The 23,033-nt window shown below is 36.8% G+C and overlaps 2 protein-coding genes and 1 non-coding gene across 3 annotated transcripts; 2 read left to right on the top strand and 1 right to left on the bottom strand.

Moving 5' to 3' along the window:
- Positions 1 to 9,166: 9,166 nt before the first annotated feature.
- Positions 9,167 to 9,240, top strand: Trnat-ugu (transfer RNA threonine (anticodon UGU)). Its single transcript has one exon. It is a non-coding gene; the product is annotated as a tRNA-Thr (tRNA).
- A 3,896-nt stretch (positions 9,241 to 13,136) lies between these two features.
- On the bottom strand, positions 13,137 to 16,079 carry LOC140135464 (tubulin beta chain-like). Its single transcript, XM_072156972.1, has 3 exons — positions 15,965 to 16,079; positions 14,846 to 15,181; positions 13,137 to 14,096 (listed from the first exon to the last, which is right to left on the bottom strand). The coding sequence occupies exons 1-3, from the start codon at positions 16,019 to 16,021 to the stop codon at positions 13,152 to 13,154; spliced, it is 1,338 nt and encodes a 445-aa protein (XP_072013073.1). The 5' UTR covers positions 16,022 to 16,079; the 3' UTR covers positions 13,137 to 13,151.
- Positions 16,080 to 18,627: 2,548 nt separating this feature from the next.
- LOC140135468 (tubulin beta chain) lies at positions 18,628 to 22,563 on the top strand. The gene is made up of 3 exons (XM_072156975.1): positions 18,628 to 18,793; positions 19,695 to 20,030; positions 20,990 to 22,563. The coding sequence occupies exons 1-3, from the start codon at positions 18,737 to 18,739 to the stop codon at positions 21,935 to 21,937; spliced, it is 1,341 nt and encodes a 446-aa protein (XP_072013076.1). The 5' UTR covers positions 18,628 to 18,736; the 3' UTR covers positions 21,938 to 22,563.
- Positions 22,564 to 23,033: the final 470 nt, after the last annotated feature.

The following is a 23,033-nucleotide window of genomic DNA, read 5'->3' as shown; positions in this document are numbered from 1 at the left end:
TCAGATTGCACAATTAACAAAATTAGGAATACAATAAAAACTAGACCAGCCAGGCATAAATTTGCATACAAACAACAATGATATATAAAAACAGTGATATTGCACTATGTTTATTTTATTTATTTATTTCAACTTTCTTTATACAGGGTAGCTCCTTCAGTGTAAAAGCACTGCTATTCTTAGAGGCCCTGTGACATACAGGGTGTAATTTACTTTGATATTACATTAATACTACAAGAAAAATATACAACATACTATTATAATGAAATTACAAGAATCAAGAAAAATTATACCAAAATGAAACTCAATGAACAGTGGGGTTTGTTAGAGCTCTTGATTTAAATTCACTTAGGCTCAAGGAAATATAATTACTGCGAGTGTCAACATCAACAGAACTATTCCACAGATTTGCTGCTCTCGTCTGAAACAATCTCTTACCAGAGTTATTGTTAAATTGAGGAACAACAAGTGAATTGGAGGAAGTACCTCTTGTGTCATGATCATGAGTGGATTTGGTAAATGAAAATTTTGAACAAAGATAATCAGGAGCTCTACCAGTAAGGCATTTATATAACATAATAAGAATATAGTTATCCCCTATTATCTAGTTTGAACCACTTGAGAGAAGGCATTATCGAATCAATATTAGTTCTGATATCAGCAGAAAGAATAATTCTGGCAAGGTTGTTCAAGAGAATTTGTAACTTGCTTGAAAGAGTGAGTGAACAGTTGGACCAAGCATGACTGCAATAATCAAATAGGACATCATAAGGTGAGATTTACTTGCAAGCATATTTAAAATAACCGACTGTAGCTGGCAGCGGATTTTTGGCTCTGGTAGGAAAAAGGTTAAAGGACAGTGCACCTCTGGTAGAAAATTTTTTTTTTGCGGGATCTCTTCGGTTAGTTGGGGGCACAAGATTACCTTGGGATGCGGATCTAGTGGAGTGGCCATGACTGTTACTGACTGTGGAAAAGATGTTACATAAAGGCAGTGGAAGGATGTTGCTAAGGCTCTTATCATGCTTATAGACCATGATGTTAAGGTGGATATTGCGACGATCAAGTTTGTCCCACTTCAAGGTATTTAAAAGAACATCAGTGGGGTATCTGCGTGGGAGACCAAGAATTATTTTGCCAGTAGTATTTTGTAACCTGTCAAGCGTTTTCAGTAGGGTCTTACCAGCATTTCCCCACACTGAGTCGCAGTAGTCCATGTGAGGTAAAATAAGAGCTTTATACAGGGGATTGAGGGTTTTTTGAGGTAAAACCTTTCTGAGTCTGCACAGCACACCATTACGTTTAGAAAAAGTTTTACAGGTTTTGTTAATTTACTCATTCCAGTTTAGGGCTGGATCCAGCCAAACACCCAGATACTTGAATTTATACACATTTTCAATTAAAGCATTATTTATATACACCTTCAAATCATCATTTTTACGAAACTTTTTTTGTTGAGTACATAAAAGCATAGCCTTGGTCTTTTTTACATTGAGGGTGAGATAATTTTTGTTAAGCCACTTAGCAACCTTACTGATTTCTGTATTCATTCTGTCATTGATGTCACCGACATACTTACCCGTAACAAAAATAGCTGTGTCATCAGCATATAAGGTGACTTTAGAGTTAGTGTCAGTGACAACATTGGCAATGTTATTTATGTACAGGGTAAAAAGAAGGGGCCCAAGGATTGATCCTTGGGGGATACCAAACTTGACTGCTGCTAGACTAGACACATTATCACCTATTTTAGTAACCAGTTGACGATCAGAAAGGTAAGATTCAAACCATCTGAGTCATGACCATGCACACAAAACTCTGGAGTTTATGAAGAAGGACTTTGTGGTGCACGGTATCGAAAGCCTTCTTCAGATCTAAAAAGATGACGCCCGTATAAAGCCCAGAGTTGAAGTTGTCGAGCAAATTATCTGTGACCTCCAGAAGGCAAGTTTGGGTAGAGTGCATGGCCCTGAACCCTGATTAGTTTGAAGACAATAGATTGTTATCAGAGACATATTTATAAACTTGCGCATCTATTTAAAAAACAAATTTATCCCAATATGGTTCAATTTTGAAATTATGATTATTTTTCAAAGTGTAAGGATACTTATTTGGCGCAGTATATATTATGTACATACTAGTGATGATATGGTTTGATGCCCTAGGTTTACTTTAATTAAGGATAAAATCAAATAAATTCAACTTACCTTAGCACCGATCTGATTACCGCACTGGCCTGCTTGCACATGTACGATTTCACGCATTTTGAATGATTGGTTTTAGAATAAGTATTATGACTTTGTGTCGGGAGAACCGCTTTGGTCTTCTACTGTCTTATGTGCTTGTTTTGTCACTAAGGCAAACATTTAATTACGTTCACTTTTTATACTCAAAATATAGTTCAATTGACCGGGTGTAGTGCTGAAACATATTCATCCGCTATAAGGGAGTGTTCAATACTTTGGTGGGGACTGATATTTCTAAAATTTTGTGCTCAAAACTTTTTTTGACCCCACACTATCCAGCGACTCCCTTTTGAACCCAGGGGTGGCGCCATGGTATTTTGATAGGCGTGGGGCGATGCAATTTAAAAATTTGGAAAAATTGTTATGTGGTGCGACAGCACGGCCCGTCGCGCTTGCGCGATGCAGGGGGGGGGGGTGTCTGAGAATTTGGAAAATGTTCAAAATGAAAGCACAAATTAAGCCATTTGATGCACCATTTTCACCCTTTTATTGGTTATTTATTTATATATTTTCCGACCGCATATTTTTGTGGAATTCATTCACGGGCCCGACTTCCGGACCACAGGTTTTAGGCATGGACCTACTCTATTACGTTCAATTGTACTTTTCTTACTTTTTTCCCATGCTTTCCTAGTCCAATTTCACCTTTTCTTGAATTAAATTTCTTTCTTTTGACCATTATGTTTACCCCAATTCCTTCCATATTCTTTGTTAATTAATACGCAAAGTTTAAGTCGCAACCGGTGGCGTAGATTTCTTTTTGACATTAGGGGATGGGATTGGAAAAAAAATATTCTTGAAGTATAGTGAGTCCAGCACTTTTTGGCTACAGAATAAGTTAACGGTACAAATGCGCGCGAAAATTTTGCCATATTGAAGCTGAACTGGTGAAATATGGTGCAAAAGTGGAATAAATTCGCGCGAAAATTGGCACTTTTTAGGCTAAAAGGGCCAAATAATGAAGTTAATTTAGTCAGAAACCCACATACTGGCGTCAACATTAGGGGGACGATTGTATGTCCGAAGGGATATAGGGGAGCTTTCCCCTTCGTCTATTGGTCAGGGAGGGAGGGAGGGGGATGGCTCCTTTTCTTCTTCTTCTTCCCCCTCTTCTCTTTCTCTTCTCCTCCCTTTTTCTCTCTCCTCCCTCTTCTCTCTCTCTCCTCCCTCTTCTCTTTCTCTTTTTCCTTCCTTTTACCTCTTATTTTACAAATCATGGGGGGGGGGGGCTACCCCCTGTTGCGCCGCCCCTGTTTGAACCCCCCTCTATTAAGATACAAAAAGAATTCTACCCTCTATTGCAACAGGCACTATACTTTAAGTATATTTTCATTGAATTAAACAAATACCATCATGCATTCTGGTCATATCATAATTATCAGTTCTTTCAAGACTAGTCATATTATGTGTTATCATTTAACGCGTGGACATTTTGGGTATATCCTTTCAAAAAAAAAGTTTAAAATTTTTATGTCCCACCTTCGATACATATAAAACATTTTTGTATCCCCTCTTTTAAGGTCCAAAACTTGTTTTTATTCACTCCTTATGTATATATCAGCCCCCAATATCAGAGTATTTCTGAACGCACCCTAAGCCACTTTCAAATAAACACGTAGAACGCTAGCCAGTCGATGGCTATTGTTAAGCAAGACCACTCAGTCACTTAATTAGGCGCTTGAAACGATCGAATTCGGTGTTGAAATTAGCAACATTTTCAGTTACACCTTTTCACTTCATAATTAATTTTCTCGGTCAAATGAAAAGCAATACTTTTCATTTCTTCGGTAAATGTCAGAAGAAAGCTATAATGCTTGATACTGTATGTTTTTTTCAAACCCTTATGTTAAACTTAGGTGTGAAATTTAGGCTTCTAGTGTAAGATTTTCGATTTTCACAGGCTTCAACTTGCCCCGCGAGCTTTTTTTTGGTCAACGTTTTTGCTTTTCAAAGTAACATAATTCGCTAACGAAAGCACATTATAATTATAAAGCTATATGTCAAAGTTTTGTCAGAATTTCGGTTTTGATTCCACCATTTTTCAATTCCGACTACCAATTTTGTCAAAATCAACTCGCGAATGTACCCATGGATGGATGATTTTGCAAGCCACAATAGAAATATCGAATATTTCTGCTGGTTATATTAGAAATGAAGTACTGGTTGGACATTTTGGAAGTCGCAAGTGAAAAAAGGTGAAATCAAAAAGGATATTCTGAGAAAACTTTAATTATAGACCCACACGATGTGCATTACAGAGGTGGGAAATATCTTTCTTTAGGAAACTATATTAGTTTGAAACGCAAAAAATTAATTCCGAAAAAAGCTCGCGGACGAAGTTGACGCCTGTAAAAATAAAAAATCTCACACTGAAAGACACAATTTCATGCCTAATCTTAAACACCAAGATGTTTAAAAAAAAGGTATATCCAAGCACTATGTAGTATGTTTTTAACTGAAATTTCTGAAGAAAAAAATGTTGCTTTATATTTGACCAAGAAATTAAATTTCATAGCAAAAAGGTATATCTCTGAATTGTGCTGATTTCAACATGTGAAGAGTGATGCTACAGGTATTATAATTTCAGTTGGATGAACCATTACAAAGCAAGCAGTGGATGGACGCACAGTAACAATACTGTGTGAGGCCTTTGATTCCCAAATGAGAACAATAGTCTGCATATTGTTAACCAGCATTGTTGTGGTAAATAATGGCTTGTTGATGGTACAACTCATTGTTGCTAATGTTAAACTTGTCAAAGTAATTGTGATTGTATCACACAAGTAAATGAGTCACATGTGGTTGTGGACTTAACACGGTTTGGAAATTCGCTGTCGTAGTGCACGTTAGTAACCATTGGTTACTGCTCCAAGCCTTGCCCATACACCTGTTCCGAATTTTGATATGCCATAGGCTTTGTGTTGTGATCATTTAGATCAGTGGTTCGTAACAAAGAAAGCGTGATCCAGTTGGTCTAGCAACGGTCATATTATAACGTGCACTACGACAGCGAATAAGCTCTTCAGGTATCGATCGACTTTTAGCGCGACTTTGCATAACAAAAGAATCTGGTCAGTACCGTACTGAGTGTAAAATGTTGTTAAAACAATTTGGCCTCGTCTATATTTTCTTGTGAAATTTGCCGTACAATTTTTTTCTTGCATATTGATATATTTAGGAACATCATATTATATGAGGTAATCTATTTTTTTCTGTGGATGTTGTAAATTACGAAGATTAAATTTCATATCTCGCGGATTATTTTCTAGCCTTATCACTCACATAACCAATGTTTTACAATAACCAGAGTAAACACAGACCATAATTTTAGTTTCCAGGTTACGCTAGGTTTATGCATGTTATGTTTCCATTGTAATTTCATGTCTAATTGTTCTAGTGTGCGATGCGGGATTCTTCTTTCCCCTGTATATCGATATATTAAGAATAACAATGAAGCGATTAATTTGATCCCATGCGCTAGTTTGTAATGTTTGAATGTTTCTATGGCTCAGTGTATGATACTTAAGGGCTGGGGTATGAACGTTTGGACAGTATTTATTTTGGGACATTAGAGCACATCAGACATATCGAATTGCATTCTGAATACGAAGAATGTCATCCTGATATCAAATAATTTTGAATTTTTGAAATTCGCAATTTAATACACATTTTATGGCAAATCATTAAAAATTGATATTTTTGATATTTAACAGTATTTGAAGCAAACTTTATAAATCTGATGATTTATACTTAAAGTGTATGTAGGTGGGTTGAAAAGCCGACGATCAATTGAAAATTTTGACCTTTCGTATTGAAGATATGGATTTTTTTCCCAAAACACCAAAAAAATTAGGTCTTTTTGGGAAAAAAATCCATATCTTCAATATGAAAGGTCAAAATTTTCAATTGACCGTCGGCTTTTCCTCCTGCTACATACACTTTAAGAATATATCATTAGATTTATATAATTTACTTCGAGGACTGTTATATATCAAATATTCGAAAAATATCAAATTTTTATAATTTGTCATAAAATTTGTATTATATTGTGATTTTCAAAAAATGAAAATTATTTGATATCAGAAAGACATGCTTCGTATTCAGAATACAATTCGATAGGTCTGAGGTGCTCTCATGTGCCACAAAAAATACTATCGAAACGCAATAAACGCTCATTTTAGATCCCTTAAGCCACTTCCCTTGTTTGTATGACTATATTAGGCTGGTGGGTAAGCATCATTATTATTGATCTCCTACACTAGTGTGTTATGTGTTGTTTGTACTGTTTACCCTGACTGCTCATATCCGTAAGTACCAGACTTGAGTCCTGTTTATCAGCGAGAGTATGTGTAGCTCAATGGTTAGAGCGAACGCCCCGTAAGCGAGAGGTCTGGGTTTTCTTCCCCACACTGTGGTCTATCTGCCTATGCATGTTATGTTTACGTTGTTATTTCATGCTAATGTGCTAGTGTGCGATGCGTATTTGTTCTTTCCCCTGTATATCGATATAAACATCTCAAAAAAAGTAATTACCCCCTCTAAATAATGGCCATTATTCAAAAACGGACTATTGTATTACAAATCTGTAAAATGCGTTGGAAGCAGGAGTTATTTCTGCGCATTTTGACACCTCATTTGATACGATAGCTCATAAAAGAATAAAACACCGGCAATTTAATGTAGTGAGGTCCAGATTTGAAAGTTGCACTTAAAAACACTCAGATATCATTACACAGATTTCCTTCCATTATACTGAATACAAATCAATAGAATTTACTGCAACTTACTAATCTTGGGTTACATTGATTTAAATGTACGCTGTGACGTCAATATTTAGTCTATTGCTACAAATGACGTGTAAATAAGAAATAAGTTCTGCTTCCAACGCATTTTTCAGATTTGTAATACAATAGCCCGTTTTTGAAAAATGGTCATTATTTAAAGGGGTAATTACTTTTTGAGATGTTTATTAAGAATAACGAATAAATACCATTAATTTGATCTCATGCGCTAGTTTGTAATGTTTTAATGTTTCTATGTCCCAGTGTATGATGCATAAGCCTCTTCTCTTTTTTATATGATATTATTAGGCTGGTGGGTAAGCATCATTGATTGATCTCGTCCACCTTAATAATGTCATTGCCAAAGCAAATAAGGTTCTCTGGTTTGTTCGTAGGAACCTTTGGCGATGCCCACAGAAAGTTAGGGAGCAACTCTACTTCGTCGCCCTAGTACATGGTACATGGAGATAAGACCTCGGAGTTTGCCTGTGCTATGTGGGACCCACATACATCAACAGACATCCAAAGATTGGAAATGATACAAGGTATCCCAGAATGATTTAACAAAATATCAAAAATATATAGTCAACAGTGTATATAATCTTCATAAGTGCAATACAATGCCACACATGTCTCCTACTTATTCTGTGACTTTCATGGAAATATCTTGATTCATTTTCGCGTGACATTGCTATTACTGAAAATGGACGAAAACGGCATGTGTGTAATTTACAGTGCAAAGGCATCATAACACATGGATCCTTATCACCATCGTCCAGCCGCACTGTGCAATATATTGGAGAAATCCTATATTCTTTTGTAGGAAATACACCAAATTTGGCACAGATGTAGAGCTTACAATGCTAAATAATTCTTGATATGGGATTAAGTGAAACATTTCAATATGACATCAGATATTTAGGTTGAAAAACATGCTTTTTATGTGATTTTTACCCCAATTTTTACCCAAAAATGTCATTATTATAGAGGATATAACTTCCTAAAGCATCCTCCGCAGTACATTTTAATCTTCTTCGTCACGTTGCTGTGTGTTTGCCCATATAATGTGGACATAAATGCATGCTGTGACACTAAGGACGAACCTTCTCTATACTTTTATGAAAAATCCATCTCTGCCTGCATTTCAAATGATGAAACTCACACACCGCGATAATTGGCTTCAAAACTGCCGCCAAAGAAAGAATAGTTTAAGGTCACTCAAGCGTAGCAAATCCTTTATTCCATACAGGGATTGCTTCGTAACATCATAAATAAACGATAGATATCGACTATTTAGTAGAAGTAAGAACAGGACACAACAAATATACTGCATAACCTAACAGTTAGTAATTGTACAGATTTTCAAAATAAGTTGCTTTGTTAAAACTTGGAATTCACAATTTTTACGCAATCCTCTCTAACTTCTTTTAGAAACGTCCAATTTTTAAAATCTAAAAAATCTGAGAAAGCTAAATATATGTAGAACTTAAAATGCAAAACAATATGACCAATAGAAATGCTGTTCATTCCTAAAAAAATCCATCTTTCCCGGTATAAATCATTCTGGGACACCCTGTACAGCACAGGGCTGCTCGGTTTGTCACCAAAAACTACAGCAGAGCCAAGGGTTCCATAACAGAAATTCTCAATAATTACAATGGCCAACACTGGAACAACGTAGAAAGCAATCACCATGTTTAAGATACAAAATGAAACCATTGCCATACCCATACCGGACTACATTAATCGTCAAGCAATGAAAATTACAAGGCAATACCATCCTGCCAAATTCAGAGTTACCAACAGCAACATATATAAATACAGTTTTTATCCTCACACAATACAGGACTGGAACCCGGGACTGGAACGACCTCCCTTCAAATATTCTCAACATAACTAGCACTGAAAGCTTCAAAACAGGTATTTCAGATTACATCATAAAGTAACTCGTTCCTTTTTTTATGTGTTTTGTTCATCTAAATCCATCATTCCTATCTCAATTAGATATTGCTTTTGGCAAAGTTATTGAGTAACGAGTATTTGTAGATGTAGACATTGTACTGGTGATATGTGTTGTACTATTAACCCTAACTGCTCATGTCCATAAGTACCAGACTTGAGTCCTGTTTATTAGGGACAGTCTGTGTAGCTCAGTGGTTAGAGCGCTCGCCCTGTAAGCGAGAGGTCTGGGGTTTTATTCCCCACACAGAGCTGTATATCGATATATTAAGAATAACGATTAAGCATCATTATATTAGGCTGACGGGTAAGCATCATTAATCTCGTACACTGGTGTGTTATGTGTTGTTTGTACTGTCTACCCTGACTGCTCATATTCGTAAGTACCAGACTCGAGTCCTGTTTATCAGGGACAGTCTGTGTAGCTCAGTGGTTAGAGCGCACGCTCCGTAAGCAAGAGGTCTGGGGTTGTATTCCCCGTACAGTCATGTATGTCCCGAGTTTTTTCTCTCTTGTCTATCTGCCTATGCATGTTATGTTTACAATGTAATTTCATGTTTAATTGTGCTAGTGTGGGATGCCTGATTCTTCTTTCCCCTGTATATCGATATACACTGTACTGGTGTTATGTGTTGTTTGTACTGTTTACCCTAACTGCTCATATCCATAAGTACCAGACCTGAGGCACAGTCTGTGTACAAAAATGATGTACTGAGATCAGTGGTTAGAGCGCTCGCCCCGTAAGCGAGAGGTCTGTGTTCTATTCCCCGCACAGGCAGGTATGTCCGGAGTTTTTTTCTCTGGCTTATCTGCCTATATGCATGTTATGATTCCCTTTAGCTTTTAGCTTTGTGCTTAAGGAGCAGTAAGCTCACAGATGTAATCCGGTGCAAGGGGAATGTTCAGGTCTGTAATATAGGGTGCACGCGAGAATAAACTAACTAGTAAACTTAATAGCAGTGTGAGTATAAACTAGATGTTAGAATAATTATACTAAATGTAAATAGAACTGGTTATTTTCGTCTGTTCAATTGTTTTTCACAAAATTATCAAGAGCATGTAACTATTAAAGTGACATTTAAATATTGGCCAAAATTGCTGTTATAATCAGAGTTTTCGCGCGCATTCGTGGCAGTTATCATGGTTACAATTAAAATTTCTCTCGCTACGTACGAATTTGTTTCCCAAAAGGCGAACAAAATACATTTCCTGACCTTTTGGGAATAATTTGTTTTGGGGCTCTGTGCGTGAAATAGTGGTGCCGGTGGCGGAGGGGGGGGGAGTGGAGGGGGAGTCAAGTTCAACCCGAGGTAGGGGGTCATAAACTCAATTCGAGATATGGGGAGTCATGACCCCCCTCCCCCAGGAAAATGACACCACCTTATATAGATACTTTCAAAATATTTTTGGCGAACATTTTTGCAAAACATTTCGTTAACACTAATATAACATGATCATATTAAGTTTACAACAATAATTATTATTTATTGAAACGTTTGACATGTTACATACTCTTTATAACCATAGGCGTAGATCCCGGGGGATGGGGGGATTTATCCCCCCCCAATATTTTGCCAGGGGGGGATGCTCCATACAATCATCCCCCCAATGTTGACGCCTGAATATAGGTTTCTGACCAAATTAACCTCATATTTGCCCATTTTAGCCCCAAAAGTGCAAATTTTCGCACGCTTCGCGCACATTTATTCCACTTTAGCATCATATTTCATCAGTTTAGCTTCAAAATAGTAAAATTTTTCACGCGCTTCGCGCGCATTTGTAATATCAACTTATTCTGTCGCCAAAAGGTGCTGGATTCACTATTCTTCAAGAATTTTTTTCAACACCATCCCCCCCAATGTCAAAAAGAAATCTACGCCACTGTTTATAACATTTAAATGTTGCTTGTGAAACGTTTTGTGTTTGCTGAGTAACTGTCTTCAGGATGACCCACAACAAAGACGACGCATAGAACATATGTTTTAAAGCACGGTTTCTAATTTTTATTCAAATTCATCTAAACATATTTGGCTAGGTTATTCCAGTTGAAATTCCCGAGTGAAATCCATCCCTTATGCCAGACAACCCAGCAAACACAAAACGTTTTCGACATCATTCGCAAAAGGTTATAAAAGGTTGTCAGAAAACGTTTTAATGTCGGGTTATATAAAGGGTATATTAAGAGTATAAAACGTTTTCATAACCTTAAAAAACATTTTTTGATAATCTACTGCTCAGCAAACAAAAATGATTTACAGAAAACGTTTAAATGTCGGGTTATATAAAGGGTATAAAAACGTTTTAATAACATTCCAAAGACATTCTTGAAAACATGATACAAAACATTCTAAACAGAATGTTATTTTGGGGTTGAAAAAATATTTTGCGAAAAATGTTTGCCCAAAATATTTTCAATAACGTTTTAAAAACATTTTCATGACCTTTATATAACCCGACATTTAAATGTTATTAAAAGGTTTTGAAAAAACATTTTAAGAACATTTCTGTGTTTGCTGGGTTCAAATATTTTAACATAATGTTATTTAAGTATTGACACAATATTTGGCAAAAATGTTTGCAAATATAGTTTACAATAACATTTTTTGAAAACATTTAAAAATATTGTTTTAGTGTGTTTTCAAACAAAACGTTTTAAAACATGATCATGACCTTTATATAACCCGACATTTTAATGTTATTAAAACGTTTTTACCTAAACCAAAACCCAAAATATAACTTATTTAAAACGTTTTTAAAACGTTTTTGTGTTTGCTGGGAAGACATAACATTAATCCACCACAATGGAGTCACCGATTCTGGTAATCCCATTTGAAATTCACACTCCCTCTGTGAAAGATTAATGTCACGTTTTCCATAGGGGTGTATGGATTTCAACTGGAATAGCACATTTGTCACGTATAAGTAAGACATGTAGTGGATATAGTATTGCATGAAAAACATAATATAATAACATAATAATAATAATAATTCCAACATATAAAATGTTTAATGTGGAAATACATAGCAAATGACTTGAAGATACAACAATTTAATATAATCAAAAATAAATATAATATAAATTGAATAAATTTGGGGATATTTAGCACACGTTGCCAAACCACAGGCCTCTCACACTTGACAGATTTTCGCTGCCCACTGTGACCAAAAATGTATTGAATTTTAATTATGATTATGTTATTTTAACTCATTATAAATAATTAATAACAATTTTTGTATACTTAAGAAACATATTCTGTATACAAATTAAACTTGGTTTTATTTGCCGTAATTGGGAATGATTAATTATCATCCATTTCAAATAGTTCATTTCTATTTCCATAATTTATCATAAAAATACAAACAAATATATACACTCAGCAAAAACAAATGTAGGATGTGCAGCGTACGCAGAATTACTTGACTATTGTTGCACCCTGTATAAACATTAACAAAGGTTACTAAACAAAAAACACAACCATCACACACACATTCACATCTCACACACATCAATTCGTTCCAGAATGGCAAAATAAAAATTATAAAATTCCATTTTTTTCAAATATAATTGTATGGAAAATTAATGTCTTTCAAAATTCATCCAAGAATGTCTAAATAATCGACAATAACGTATAATGTAGAAACCCGGAATTTATATTTCGTAAAATACTGTTATATTTCATGTTAGAATAATCATTATCATATTTCAGGAATTTCGAATTATAACTGAAGACAGAATTAAAAAGACTAGTTTGCATAATGACGTCCTGTCAATCAGACCAAAAATGCCGTACTGCGCAGGTCAGCAACCAATCACACCGCGCCTTTGACCTGACGTCGCGTCATAACTAGCCTAGTCTTAATTCGGTCTTCCATGATAAACGAAATTAAGAGCGAAAAAACATTTTGTTACAATAAATGATGAATTAAGCTCAAATTATTTGGTTACAGTTCAACTCATTGTGTCATTGATTTAGTTTATGGTTAGTTCTTACGGCTTGATCATTTGCTTCATTTTCGCTCACAGTTTTTTTCGACATAAAATGATTTAGTGAAAAGATTGCCAAAGATACGATCTTAAAAGAAATACTGAGTTAACAAACCGCGGGAAGACAAGTGAAATGTAGAAAAGTCTTTGGTTGTACATGTAGACTAACACAGAACGTTCTTAAGCTTCTTCCTGGTCTTCTTCTTCATCAAATTCTCCCTCCTCTTCTGCTGTTGCATCCTGGTATTGTTGGTACTCTGATACCAAGTCATTCATGTTGCTCTCAGCCTCAGTGAACTCCATCTCATCCATACCTTCACCAGTGTACCAATGCAAGAAAGCCTTACGACGGAACATAGCGGTGAACTGCTCGGAGATACGCTTGAACAGCTCCTGGATGGCGGTGCTGTTACCGATGAAGGTAGAAGACATCTTCAGACCACGTGGTGGGATATCACACACAGCGGTCTTCACGTTGTTGGGGATCCATTCAACGAAGTAGCTGCTGTTCTTGTTCTGTACGTTGAGCATCTGTTCATCGACCTCCTTCATGGACATACGACCACGGAACATAGCAGCAACGGTGAGGTAACGACCATGACGAGGATCGCATGCAGCCATCATGTTCTTGGCATCAAACATCTGCTGGGTAAGCTCTGGGACGGTTAGGGCACGGTATTGCTGGCTACCACGGCTAGTAAGAGGAGCGAAACCAGGCATGAAGAAATGAAGACGTGGGAAGGGTACCATGTTGACGGCAAGTTTGCGAAGATCAGCGTTCAGCTGACCTGGGAATCTTAAGCAGGTGGTTACACCGCTCATGGTGGCTGAGACGAGATGGTTAAGATCACCGTATGTTGGTGTTGTGAGTTTGAGGGTACGGAAGCAAATGTCATACAGGGCTTCATTGTCAATACAGTAGGTTTCGTCTGTGTTTTCTACAAGTTGATGAACAGAAAGAGTTGCGTTATATGGTTCGACGACAGTGTCTGATACTTTGGGTGATGGGACGACGCTGAATGTGTTCATGATACGGTCAGGGTACTCTTCACGGACCTTGCTGATGAGCAGTGTGCCCATACCGGAGCCGGTGCCGCCACCGAGGGAGTGTGTGAGTTGAAAGCCCTGAAAAATGAAAGAAGATAATGTAAATAATTATTCAACATTAAGAATAGTACTACTGCTCAGTACCAAAAGTGGGTAAGTGCAATTATAGCTCCAATGTGAACATATGGCAATATAAACACAGTATATTGTACTCATCTACGCATGGCAGCTACGTAATGGCAGCTATTGCACTTACCCACTTCTGGCACTGAGCAGTCGAGTAACAATTTTCTGCCAATTATATAAAGCCATAAATGTACAATCTTGTAATATGACATGAAATTGCTTGATTTCTTTCAAACCTGATTTTTTGGCATATTTGTTATGTTTACACATGTCCCAAAGTACGCTTAAATGGAATCGGCAAAATTCGTTGTGTTTATCATGTCAGGTCAACAGATAACACGAAGTATTATCTTGATTATGGGAGCTTGTAAAACTACAGCAATTTTTATGAAGTCTCCCATATAGAACTTCATCGGGCAAAATAAAATAGCCAGTGTTTTTTTTTTTTCACTTTACGTTGTTATTTCGGCTGAAAATGGACAGAAACCGTTCCTGACAGCTATTTATGCTAATATTATTTCAGCATTTTGAGTAAAGAATAACAAAATTAAAATTTGGCTTTAAATACTTCGTGAAGTTAAACTTGAACAACAAAAATATCTCATTTTCTCTTTTCTTCTTCTTTGTTTGCTACTTTCCCTTTTCTTCATCTTTCATGCAGCACCAGTTTCATTCAGCTGAGGATCCGACATGAAACCTACCTGTAAGCAATCACAGCCTTCTGCCTCCTTGCGGACAACATCGAGGACAGAGTCGATGAGTTCAGCACCTTCTGTGTAGTGACCCTTGGCCCAGTTGTTACCAGCACCACTCTGTCCGAACACAAAGTTGTCTGGTCTGAAGATTTGTCCGAATGGTCCGGAACGGACAGAGTCCATGGTACCGGGCTCCAGATCAACCAGGACAGCACGGGGGACGTACTTGCCACCAGTAGCTTCATTGTAGTAGACGTTGATTCTTTCTAACTGAAGATCAGAATCACCATGGTAGGTACCAGTTGGGTCGATGCCATGCTCGTCAGAGATGACTTCCCAGAACTGGAGATAAAATAGTAAGCATCATTAAACACTGGCAATCATTGGACATTTTGACAAGTTTAAAAAGGGGGAAAATACATATTTGTACAGTTAATATACCGGTACCATTGCATTCAAAATACGCCGGTGCAAATTACAAAATCTGCGTCAAACATTCCAGGAAAAATATTACATGCTTGATACTATGCAATAGTCACAATGTTCTAATTTTTTTTAAAGAAATGTGATTATTAAATCATTTAACATTTAATGCATTTTCGTGATCGGGAAACCGGGCACGTGGTATACAGCCTCACCGGTATCCCTCCTCACTTTTAAAAATTATTTAAGATTTTTTTTAAATACTATCAATTTGTGTGCATAACATTCTTTGACTGACCGTTTAACAAACACATCGTCTAATTTTAATTAATTAAAACACAGTGGTTTGTTAAGACTATAACAATACATGCAATTATGCGCAATTCAATGTTCGAATGACCAAAAATGGGACAAAAGTTGATAAATGGGAACGAAAATCTGGCTTTGCCTCCTAAATGGGGTCGAAAATTTAGTTTTGTCCCCTCACCAAAATCCTGGCTACGCCACTGAATAGTTACCATGGTTACCAACGAATAGTTACTGAATAGTTACCTAGACTTTAGATTTTTTACAATTTGATTGTTGATCAACACGCAGTAATACATATTACATGTATTATATTATGTACATACTAGTGATGATATGGTTTGTGATGCCCTAAGTTTAAGTAAGGATAAAAATAATAAAATCAATTCAGTTTACCTTAGCACCAATCTGGTTACCGCACTGGCCTGCTTGCACATGTACGATTTCACGCATATTGAATGATTGGTTTTAGAATTTGTGACGAAAAAATGACAGAAAATAATGACTTTATGTCGGGAGAACCGCTTTGGTCTTCTACTGTGTTTTGTTTCTAAGGCAAACATTTAATCACGTTCACTTTTTATGCTCAAAATATAGTTCAATTGACCGGGTATTATAGTGCTGAAATATATTCATCCGCTATAAGGGAGTGTTCAATATATTGATGGGCACTGGTATTTTTCAAAATTTCATCGGCTCAAAACTTTTTTGACTCAATGGATCACTCTTTTTTGAGCTCACCCTGCAAGATACAAAATAATTATACCCCCTATATTTGTAACAAGCACTATATATTCTAAAGTGTATAATTATATTGACACTATACTACCCCGGCAAATACCATCATGATTCTGGTCATCAGTTCTTTCAAGACTCGTCATATTTAATATTATGTCATTTTACGCGCGGACATTTTGGGTTTATTAACCTTTCAAACAAAAGTTTTTTTATGTCCCACCTTCAATACACACTGTATCCCCTCTTTTAAAGACCAAAACTTGTTTTTATTCCCCCTTATGTATATACCAGCCCCCCCAATTATCATAGTATTTCTGAACACACCCTATTAAAGTGACATAGGTCCGGCCCTGCTACTTTCAAATAAAATGTTGTCAAAACAATTTGGCCTCGGCCTCGTCTATATTTTCTTGTGAAATGTGTCGTTCAATTTTTTCTTGCAATGAGGTAATCTAATTCTGTGAATGTTGTAAATTACAAAGTCTACATTTCATATCTCGCGGATTATTTTCTAGCCTTATCACTCACATAACCAATGTTTTACGAGAGTAAACACACACCATAAAAGTTGCCAGGTTACGTCAGGCCTGAATTTTTTAAAGGTATTTGCCCTAAATCGATTTCTACGATCTATAGAACCTCGCTCAATATAAATCGAATATTTAAATACACTGAACATGTGCTGAGTCTATAAGGATGTCATTTAAAAAAAAAACCAATTTAATGATTCAATAAATTAGAATTGGCCAAATGAACCAGCGGGCATCCGTAGATTTTCAAAAAAGAAAAAGAAAAACAAAAGGGTGGCGGGCACTGGTCTCTGTCCCCGACTGTTATTAAAAAAATAACTAATTCCCCAATTTTCCCCGATTGGGTGCATATTTCCCCAACGCCACTGAATGCAACGCTTGAGCTATTTTCAAAGTTAAACTTAAAGCCTTAATGTACGATTTCCTTCAAATTTTAACTCAAAATGCTGAAATAATATAATAGTTAATACAAGTAATTATTGTAACTGTAAGGGTTTCTGTCCATATCAAAATATCAAGATGTAAGGTGAAGAAACCCTACTAGTTAATTTGGCTGTTTAACATGCAGTTCTATGGAAAGACATGACATCAAGTCATAATGTTTAAGAATTATGACTTATGTCGAACTTTGCTCTGTTGAAGTACAAACACAACAAATTTGGCTGATTCTATTTAGGTGGAAATTGGGACATGTGTAAACATTATAAATATGCCAAAAAATCAACCAGTTTTATATTGTAAGATCGTACATTATGGATTTAATTTCCAACAAAGTAAAGAATAGTCGCGCTTCAGCAATTTTGATAGGATGGTCGCCGGCCGCAGAACACGACAGGCGGTGTCAAAGCCTTAAGGGGACTGTACACTTTCAGAAATGCATGAATTAAAAGGGCCGTAACTTCTTTATTATTTATGCAAGATTATAAAAGTATGACATTTTTGACTGAAAATTGGTCAAGGATTCTTAACATGCTTAATGTAACCACAGATTTGGTGTAAGAACAACAATTTTGGATAAAATTACACACACTAAACACAAATGTGTTGTCTCAAAATTTTGTAAACACAATATTATTATTGTTTGTTTGTTTTTTGTTGTTTTTTTTTGGTAATCTGCTTGTATGCCTATATACTTTATTCCAGGAAACATGTTTACCAGTAACATTTATCTACGCTTTTGGGGCATTGATGACGTCTGACTCATTATTCGCTTATTATCAAAAATAATTTTAGCGTTGTAAAATTCATAATAACACTATTAACAGCTCACGTCACCATCGAAAAACAAAATGCGTTTGTTTGGAAATATTCAAACCCCGGGATCCAATAGGCCTAGAGTTCAATAGCCAGATTCTTTTGGAAATTGAATTCGCCGGGCTGGTCGACTGGTATCCAATAGCAACGTAAATAACAACGAAATTTATCTTTATGACCTCTCTGTAGCAACAACTACACGATCGATCCACGAATAGCAACCATGCAAATTAATAGTAGTGATACGGTTTGACCTCTGTGTTCATTCGCGAGTGTAAGTGGATTGTTGTCCTTGGATACCAACAAAATCTCGCAAAAATATGATACATGTAATGATAATAATAATAACAAAAATAGATGGATGTTGTTATATCCTAACATGAATTGTGTCAAATTTAATCTTATAAATTAAACCAAGTTTCAATGACTATTTGTGAGGATTATTTTCTTGACCAGTGACATCGTGAGTGCGGATGAATTTTATATGCAAAGCGGTTTCAAATTCACCGTGGTATATGTATCACCTGTAGTCCTAGGTAACCGTCATTAGCAGACACCATCTCAGCAGACACGTTTGAAAGTGAGAGTGATACTCTTAAAAAAATATTTAATTTTTAACCTAATTCTAACCTAAAACCATACCAATATGCGTGAAATCGTGCATCTCCAAGCCGGACAGTGTGGTAACCAGATCGGTGCCAAGGTAAGAATAAATCAGTTTCTCGTAATTTAGAAGAAGTTTAGAACATCATCAGTGCATTTATTATTTTCACATGTCTGACGCGTGACGCCCGGGGGTCCGACGTTATCACATCCCCGATTCATATCACTTGAATTCATCATTATCATCATCGATGATCACTGTATTCTGTAAACTAATCATGTTATAATCTGAAGTATTATCTATGTATTATAATTAAATACCTTAAATGAATTGGAGTGAATCTTGGAGCTATCTTGCAATGGACCAAAAAGGGACATGATGCGAATGGTCATGTGATAAATTGAAGATGCCGCGCCGGCGCGAAAAAGTCACGAAAGGTTAACATGGTTAATAATAAAAAAAATAGTTTTGACATTTCTCTTTAATGTGTAGAGTTAATTAACATTTTATAATATCACGATACTGATTAAAATTTAAAAAGCAGGCCCGTAACCAGGATTTATTGGGGGGGTACTGATTTTGAAAAAGTGGACCTTTTTGGCAAAATTTGGACCTTTTTGGAACTAGGAGGGGGCGGATTTTGAAAAAGTGGACCTTTCTCCCAAAAATTGTGGACTTTTTTTGACCAAAAAAGCATTAAAACCCTCAGTTTTTTCGTCCGCTACGCTCGCGAATGGGACTTTTTGGATTGGATAAAAAAGGGCACTTTTGGGGCATTTTGGGATGTGGGGGGGGGGGGGGCCTGGTTACGGACCTGTTAAAAAGAAATTACCAAACCAGAAAATGCATTTTGATTACAATTGTCAAAATAAATAATAGGCCCGCAGGTTTTATTGCTATTTCTCATAGTAGTAGAATTAATTATCCGTAAAAGTCATGTATGAAATAGGCCTATAAGTATAGAGTACAAATTAATAATATTTTTTATATTAAATTTCAGTTCTGGGAAGTCATCTCTGATGAGCACGGTATCGACCCAACTGGTACCTACCATGGTGATTCTGATCTTCAGTTAGAAAGAATCAACGTCTACTACAATGAAGCTACTGGTGGCAAGTACGTCCCCCGTGCTGTCCTGGTTGATCTGGAGCCCGGTACCATGGACTCCGTCCGTTCCGGACCATTCGGACAAATCTTCAGACCAGACAACTTTGTGTTCGGACAGAGTGGTGCTGGTAACAACTGGGCCAAGGGTCACTACACAGAAGGTGCTGAACTCATCGACTCTGTCCTCGATGTTGTCCGCAAGGAAGCAGAAGGCTGTGATTGCTTACAGGTAGGTTTTTTGAAGGACTCTTCACGTTTGTTAATGGATACATTTTTAGCACACGCAGTAAAATTGATTATGGGGTTGCATTGGCTTAGGATCCGGGGGGGGGGGGGCTTGCGAGGGCTCAGCCCCTCAATAATTTTGGTCTGGGGGCTCAGTGACCAGATACCAGGAAGAATGGGTGTTTTTGACTTCATTTTCGCAAATTTTTTGTTTTTGTTTTGTCACCCTCCCCCCCCCAATCTTCCTAAGCCAATGGGTTGTGCAATAATTATACCCGGGAGTAAAATCTCAAAATCGTTTGCCCAAAATAGCTTGACCCCCTCCCCATTTTGACATGCCAAATAAACTCCCTTATACCCCTTCCAAAGTGCTAACAAATCTTTGTCCATACATAAACCAGACACTGGTTATTAAAAATGTGGAACACATGTGCAGCAAGCAGGATATTTCAGCGTATTCATTGTACTGTTTCATACGCCTTTTTAGGGTGCCCCAAAAATCTGCCAATATCGTTTGGCCCCCTTTGTGCCAAATGATCTTTAGCCTGTCTTTCATCTAACCAAACATCATAGGTCACCCCATATCCCCGGCCCCATCCATGTTACACATAATTGCCCAACAATAAGTTACCTATTTCCATTACCTGGTGGTGTTTCAAGATCCATATCTGAAGTAATAATTATCAAACAAGTCATAAAATGTGTAATTGTTATTACACCTGAATTCAGTGACATCACATGTTGGGGTGGGGGTCTAAGACTATCTGTATACCTGATTGTGAAATTCAGGTTAAATCGAGAATATGCCATCGATTGGTATTCTAAAAGAAATCCAGTTCTTTCATGAAATATCTAAATTGATCCAAGCCTTGAATCCTTATAGAGAAAGGCTGCTAAATGTATTTGTTGAATGTTCATTGTAACTTACGTTCTTTTTCATTTTGATTTTTTTTTTTTGTTCAGGGCTTTCAACTCACACACTCCCTCGGTGGCGGCACCGGCTCCGGTATGGGCACACTGCTCATTAGCAAGATCCGTGAAGAGTACCCAGACAGAATCATGAACACCTTCAGCGTCGTCCCATCACCCAAAGTATCAGACACTGTCGTCGAACCATACAACGCAACTCTTTCTGTTCACCAACTTGTAGAAAACACAGACGAAACCTACTGTATTGACAATGAAGCCCTGTATGACATTTGCTTCCGTACCCTCAAACTCACAACACCAACATATGGTGATCTTAACCATCTCGTCTCAGCCACCATGAGCGGTGTAACCACCTGCTTAAGATTCCCAGGTCAGCTGAACGCTGATCTTCGCAAACTTGCCGTCAACATGGTACCCTTCCCACGTCTTCATTTCTTCATGCCTGGTTTCGCTCCTCTGACCAGCCGTGGTAGCCAGCAATACCGTGCCCTGACCGTCCCAGAGCTTACCCAGCAGATGTTTGATGCCAAGAACATGATGGCTGCATGCGATCCTCGTCACGGCCGTTACCTCACCGTTGCTGCTATGTTCCGTGGTCGTATGTCCATGAAGGAAGTCGATGAACAGATGCTCAACGTACAGAACAAGAACAGCAGCTACTTCGTTGAATGGATCCCCAACAACGTGAAGACCGCTGTATGTGATATCCCACCACGTGGTCTGAAGATGTCTTCCACCTTCATCGGTAACAGCACCGCCATCCAGGAGCTGTTCAAGCGTATCTCTGAGCAGTTCACCGCTATGTTCCGTCGTAAGGCTTTCTTGCATTGGTACACTGGTGAAGGTATGGATGAGATGGAGTTCACCGAGGCTGAGAGCAACATGAATGACTTGGTGTCTGAGTACCAACAATACCAGGATGCAACAGCAGAAGAGGAGGGAGAATTTGATGAAGAGGAAGAAGACCAAGAAGAAGCTTAAGAACTTTTTCTGTGCTAGTCACCCAAAGACTTTTCTACATTTCACTTGCCTTTCCGTCCGTATTCAGTATTTCCATTGATGAAATGGCAATCCTTTTGTCAGCTCTCTTCAGCCACATGCCAAATACATTTCAGTAATTAACGGCTTCAGCTACTCAAAACCGATAAATAAATAAATAAATACATAAATAAGCATTAAAATATTTTTATAACTTTTGAAAAGCTTAAATCATGTTAAAATAATGTTTTACTATATAATTTATTAAAGTGATTCAAGTAGTTTTAAAAAGGAGGTTACGAACATTCAATTATAGTTGCATGAAAATAATGTTTTACGGAATTTTTTGCAGGATGCAGCTTCAAATAATATGCAAGAAAAATATGCATAACGGGATGAAAATGTTAACGTTTTTAACTTTGAACATAAATAAAGACTAATCATGTTTTGCTATACTGTCTTAATTTATCAAATAAAACCAACTTGATTTATAGCGGCCTTTTACATATTTTTTGCTAAACTCGGGTAAAATTATATAATTTATATTATTATTATAGTAACAAGATATATAAATAAGATCATTATTTATTTCAAGTTATCTTTAATTAAAAGATAGATTTTAAACTGAATGTATCTTGTCATTGTGATTTTGTGTTTCTCTTTCGTTATTCATTTAAGGTGGTAAATTTGTTACTATTTTTCATTTTCTCAAAAAATAATAACACACTGGTAACAAAAGTTATGTATATTTATAGGGGCAAGGAATCCAGTTACTACACTGTAATTTCAGGGACTCAAGACAAGTGGTACGTTATTTATGATAAGAAAAGAGGTACCGCTAGAATGTACCTATAATTTCTTAACATACATGTATAATGAACCACTTGTGCTGAATCACTGAAATTTCAGTGAAGTAATAATAGATTCGTTGCCCCTGATAACTTTTGTTACTAGTGTGTTATTATTTTTTGAGAAAATGAAAAAAATAATCACAATTTTATCAAGGGTGTAGTACCACCTTAAAGATAACCTGATTGACAGCCTCGTCCCCCATTTTACCATATCAAAATACAGATTTTGGTATCACATGCAGCCATCA

Source organism: Amphiura filiformis, chromosome 16, assembly GCF_039555335.1.
Source record: "Amphiura filiformis chromosome 16, Afil_fr2py, whole genome shotgun sequence".
NCBI classification, from domain to species: domain Eukaryota; kingdom Metazoa; phylum Echinodermata; class Ophiuroidea; order Amphilepidida; family Amphiuridae; genus Amphiura; species Amphiura filiformis.
This window is presented reverse-complemented; position numbering and strand designations above follow the sequence as displayed.

Coding starts and splice junctions, on each gene's coding strand:
- LOC140135464 (XM_072156972.1), bottom strand. CDS start 16,021: ATGCGTGAAATCGTACATGTGCAAGCAGGCCAGTGCGGTAACCAGATT. Junction 15,182..15,964: donor GTAACCAGATTGGTGCTAAG/GTAAACTGAATT, acceptor TTTTATCTCCAG/TTCTGGGAAGTCATCTCTGA. Junction 14,097..14,845: donor AAGGCTGTGATTGCTTACAG/GTAGGTTTCATG, acceptor TTCATTTTTCAG/GGCTTTCAACTCACACACTC.
- LOC140135468 (XM_072156975.1), top strand. CDS start 18,737: ATGCGTGAAATCGTGCATCTCCAAGCCGGACAGTGTGGTAACCAGATC. Junction 18,794..19,694: donor GTAACCAGATCGGTGCCAAG/GTAAGAATAAAT, acceptor ATTAAATTTCAG/TTCTGGGAAGTCATCTCTGA. Junction 20,031..20,989: donor AAGGCTGTGATTGCTTACAG/GTAGGTTTTTTG, acceptor TTTTTTGTTCAG/GGCTTTCAACTCACACACTC.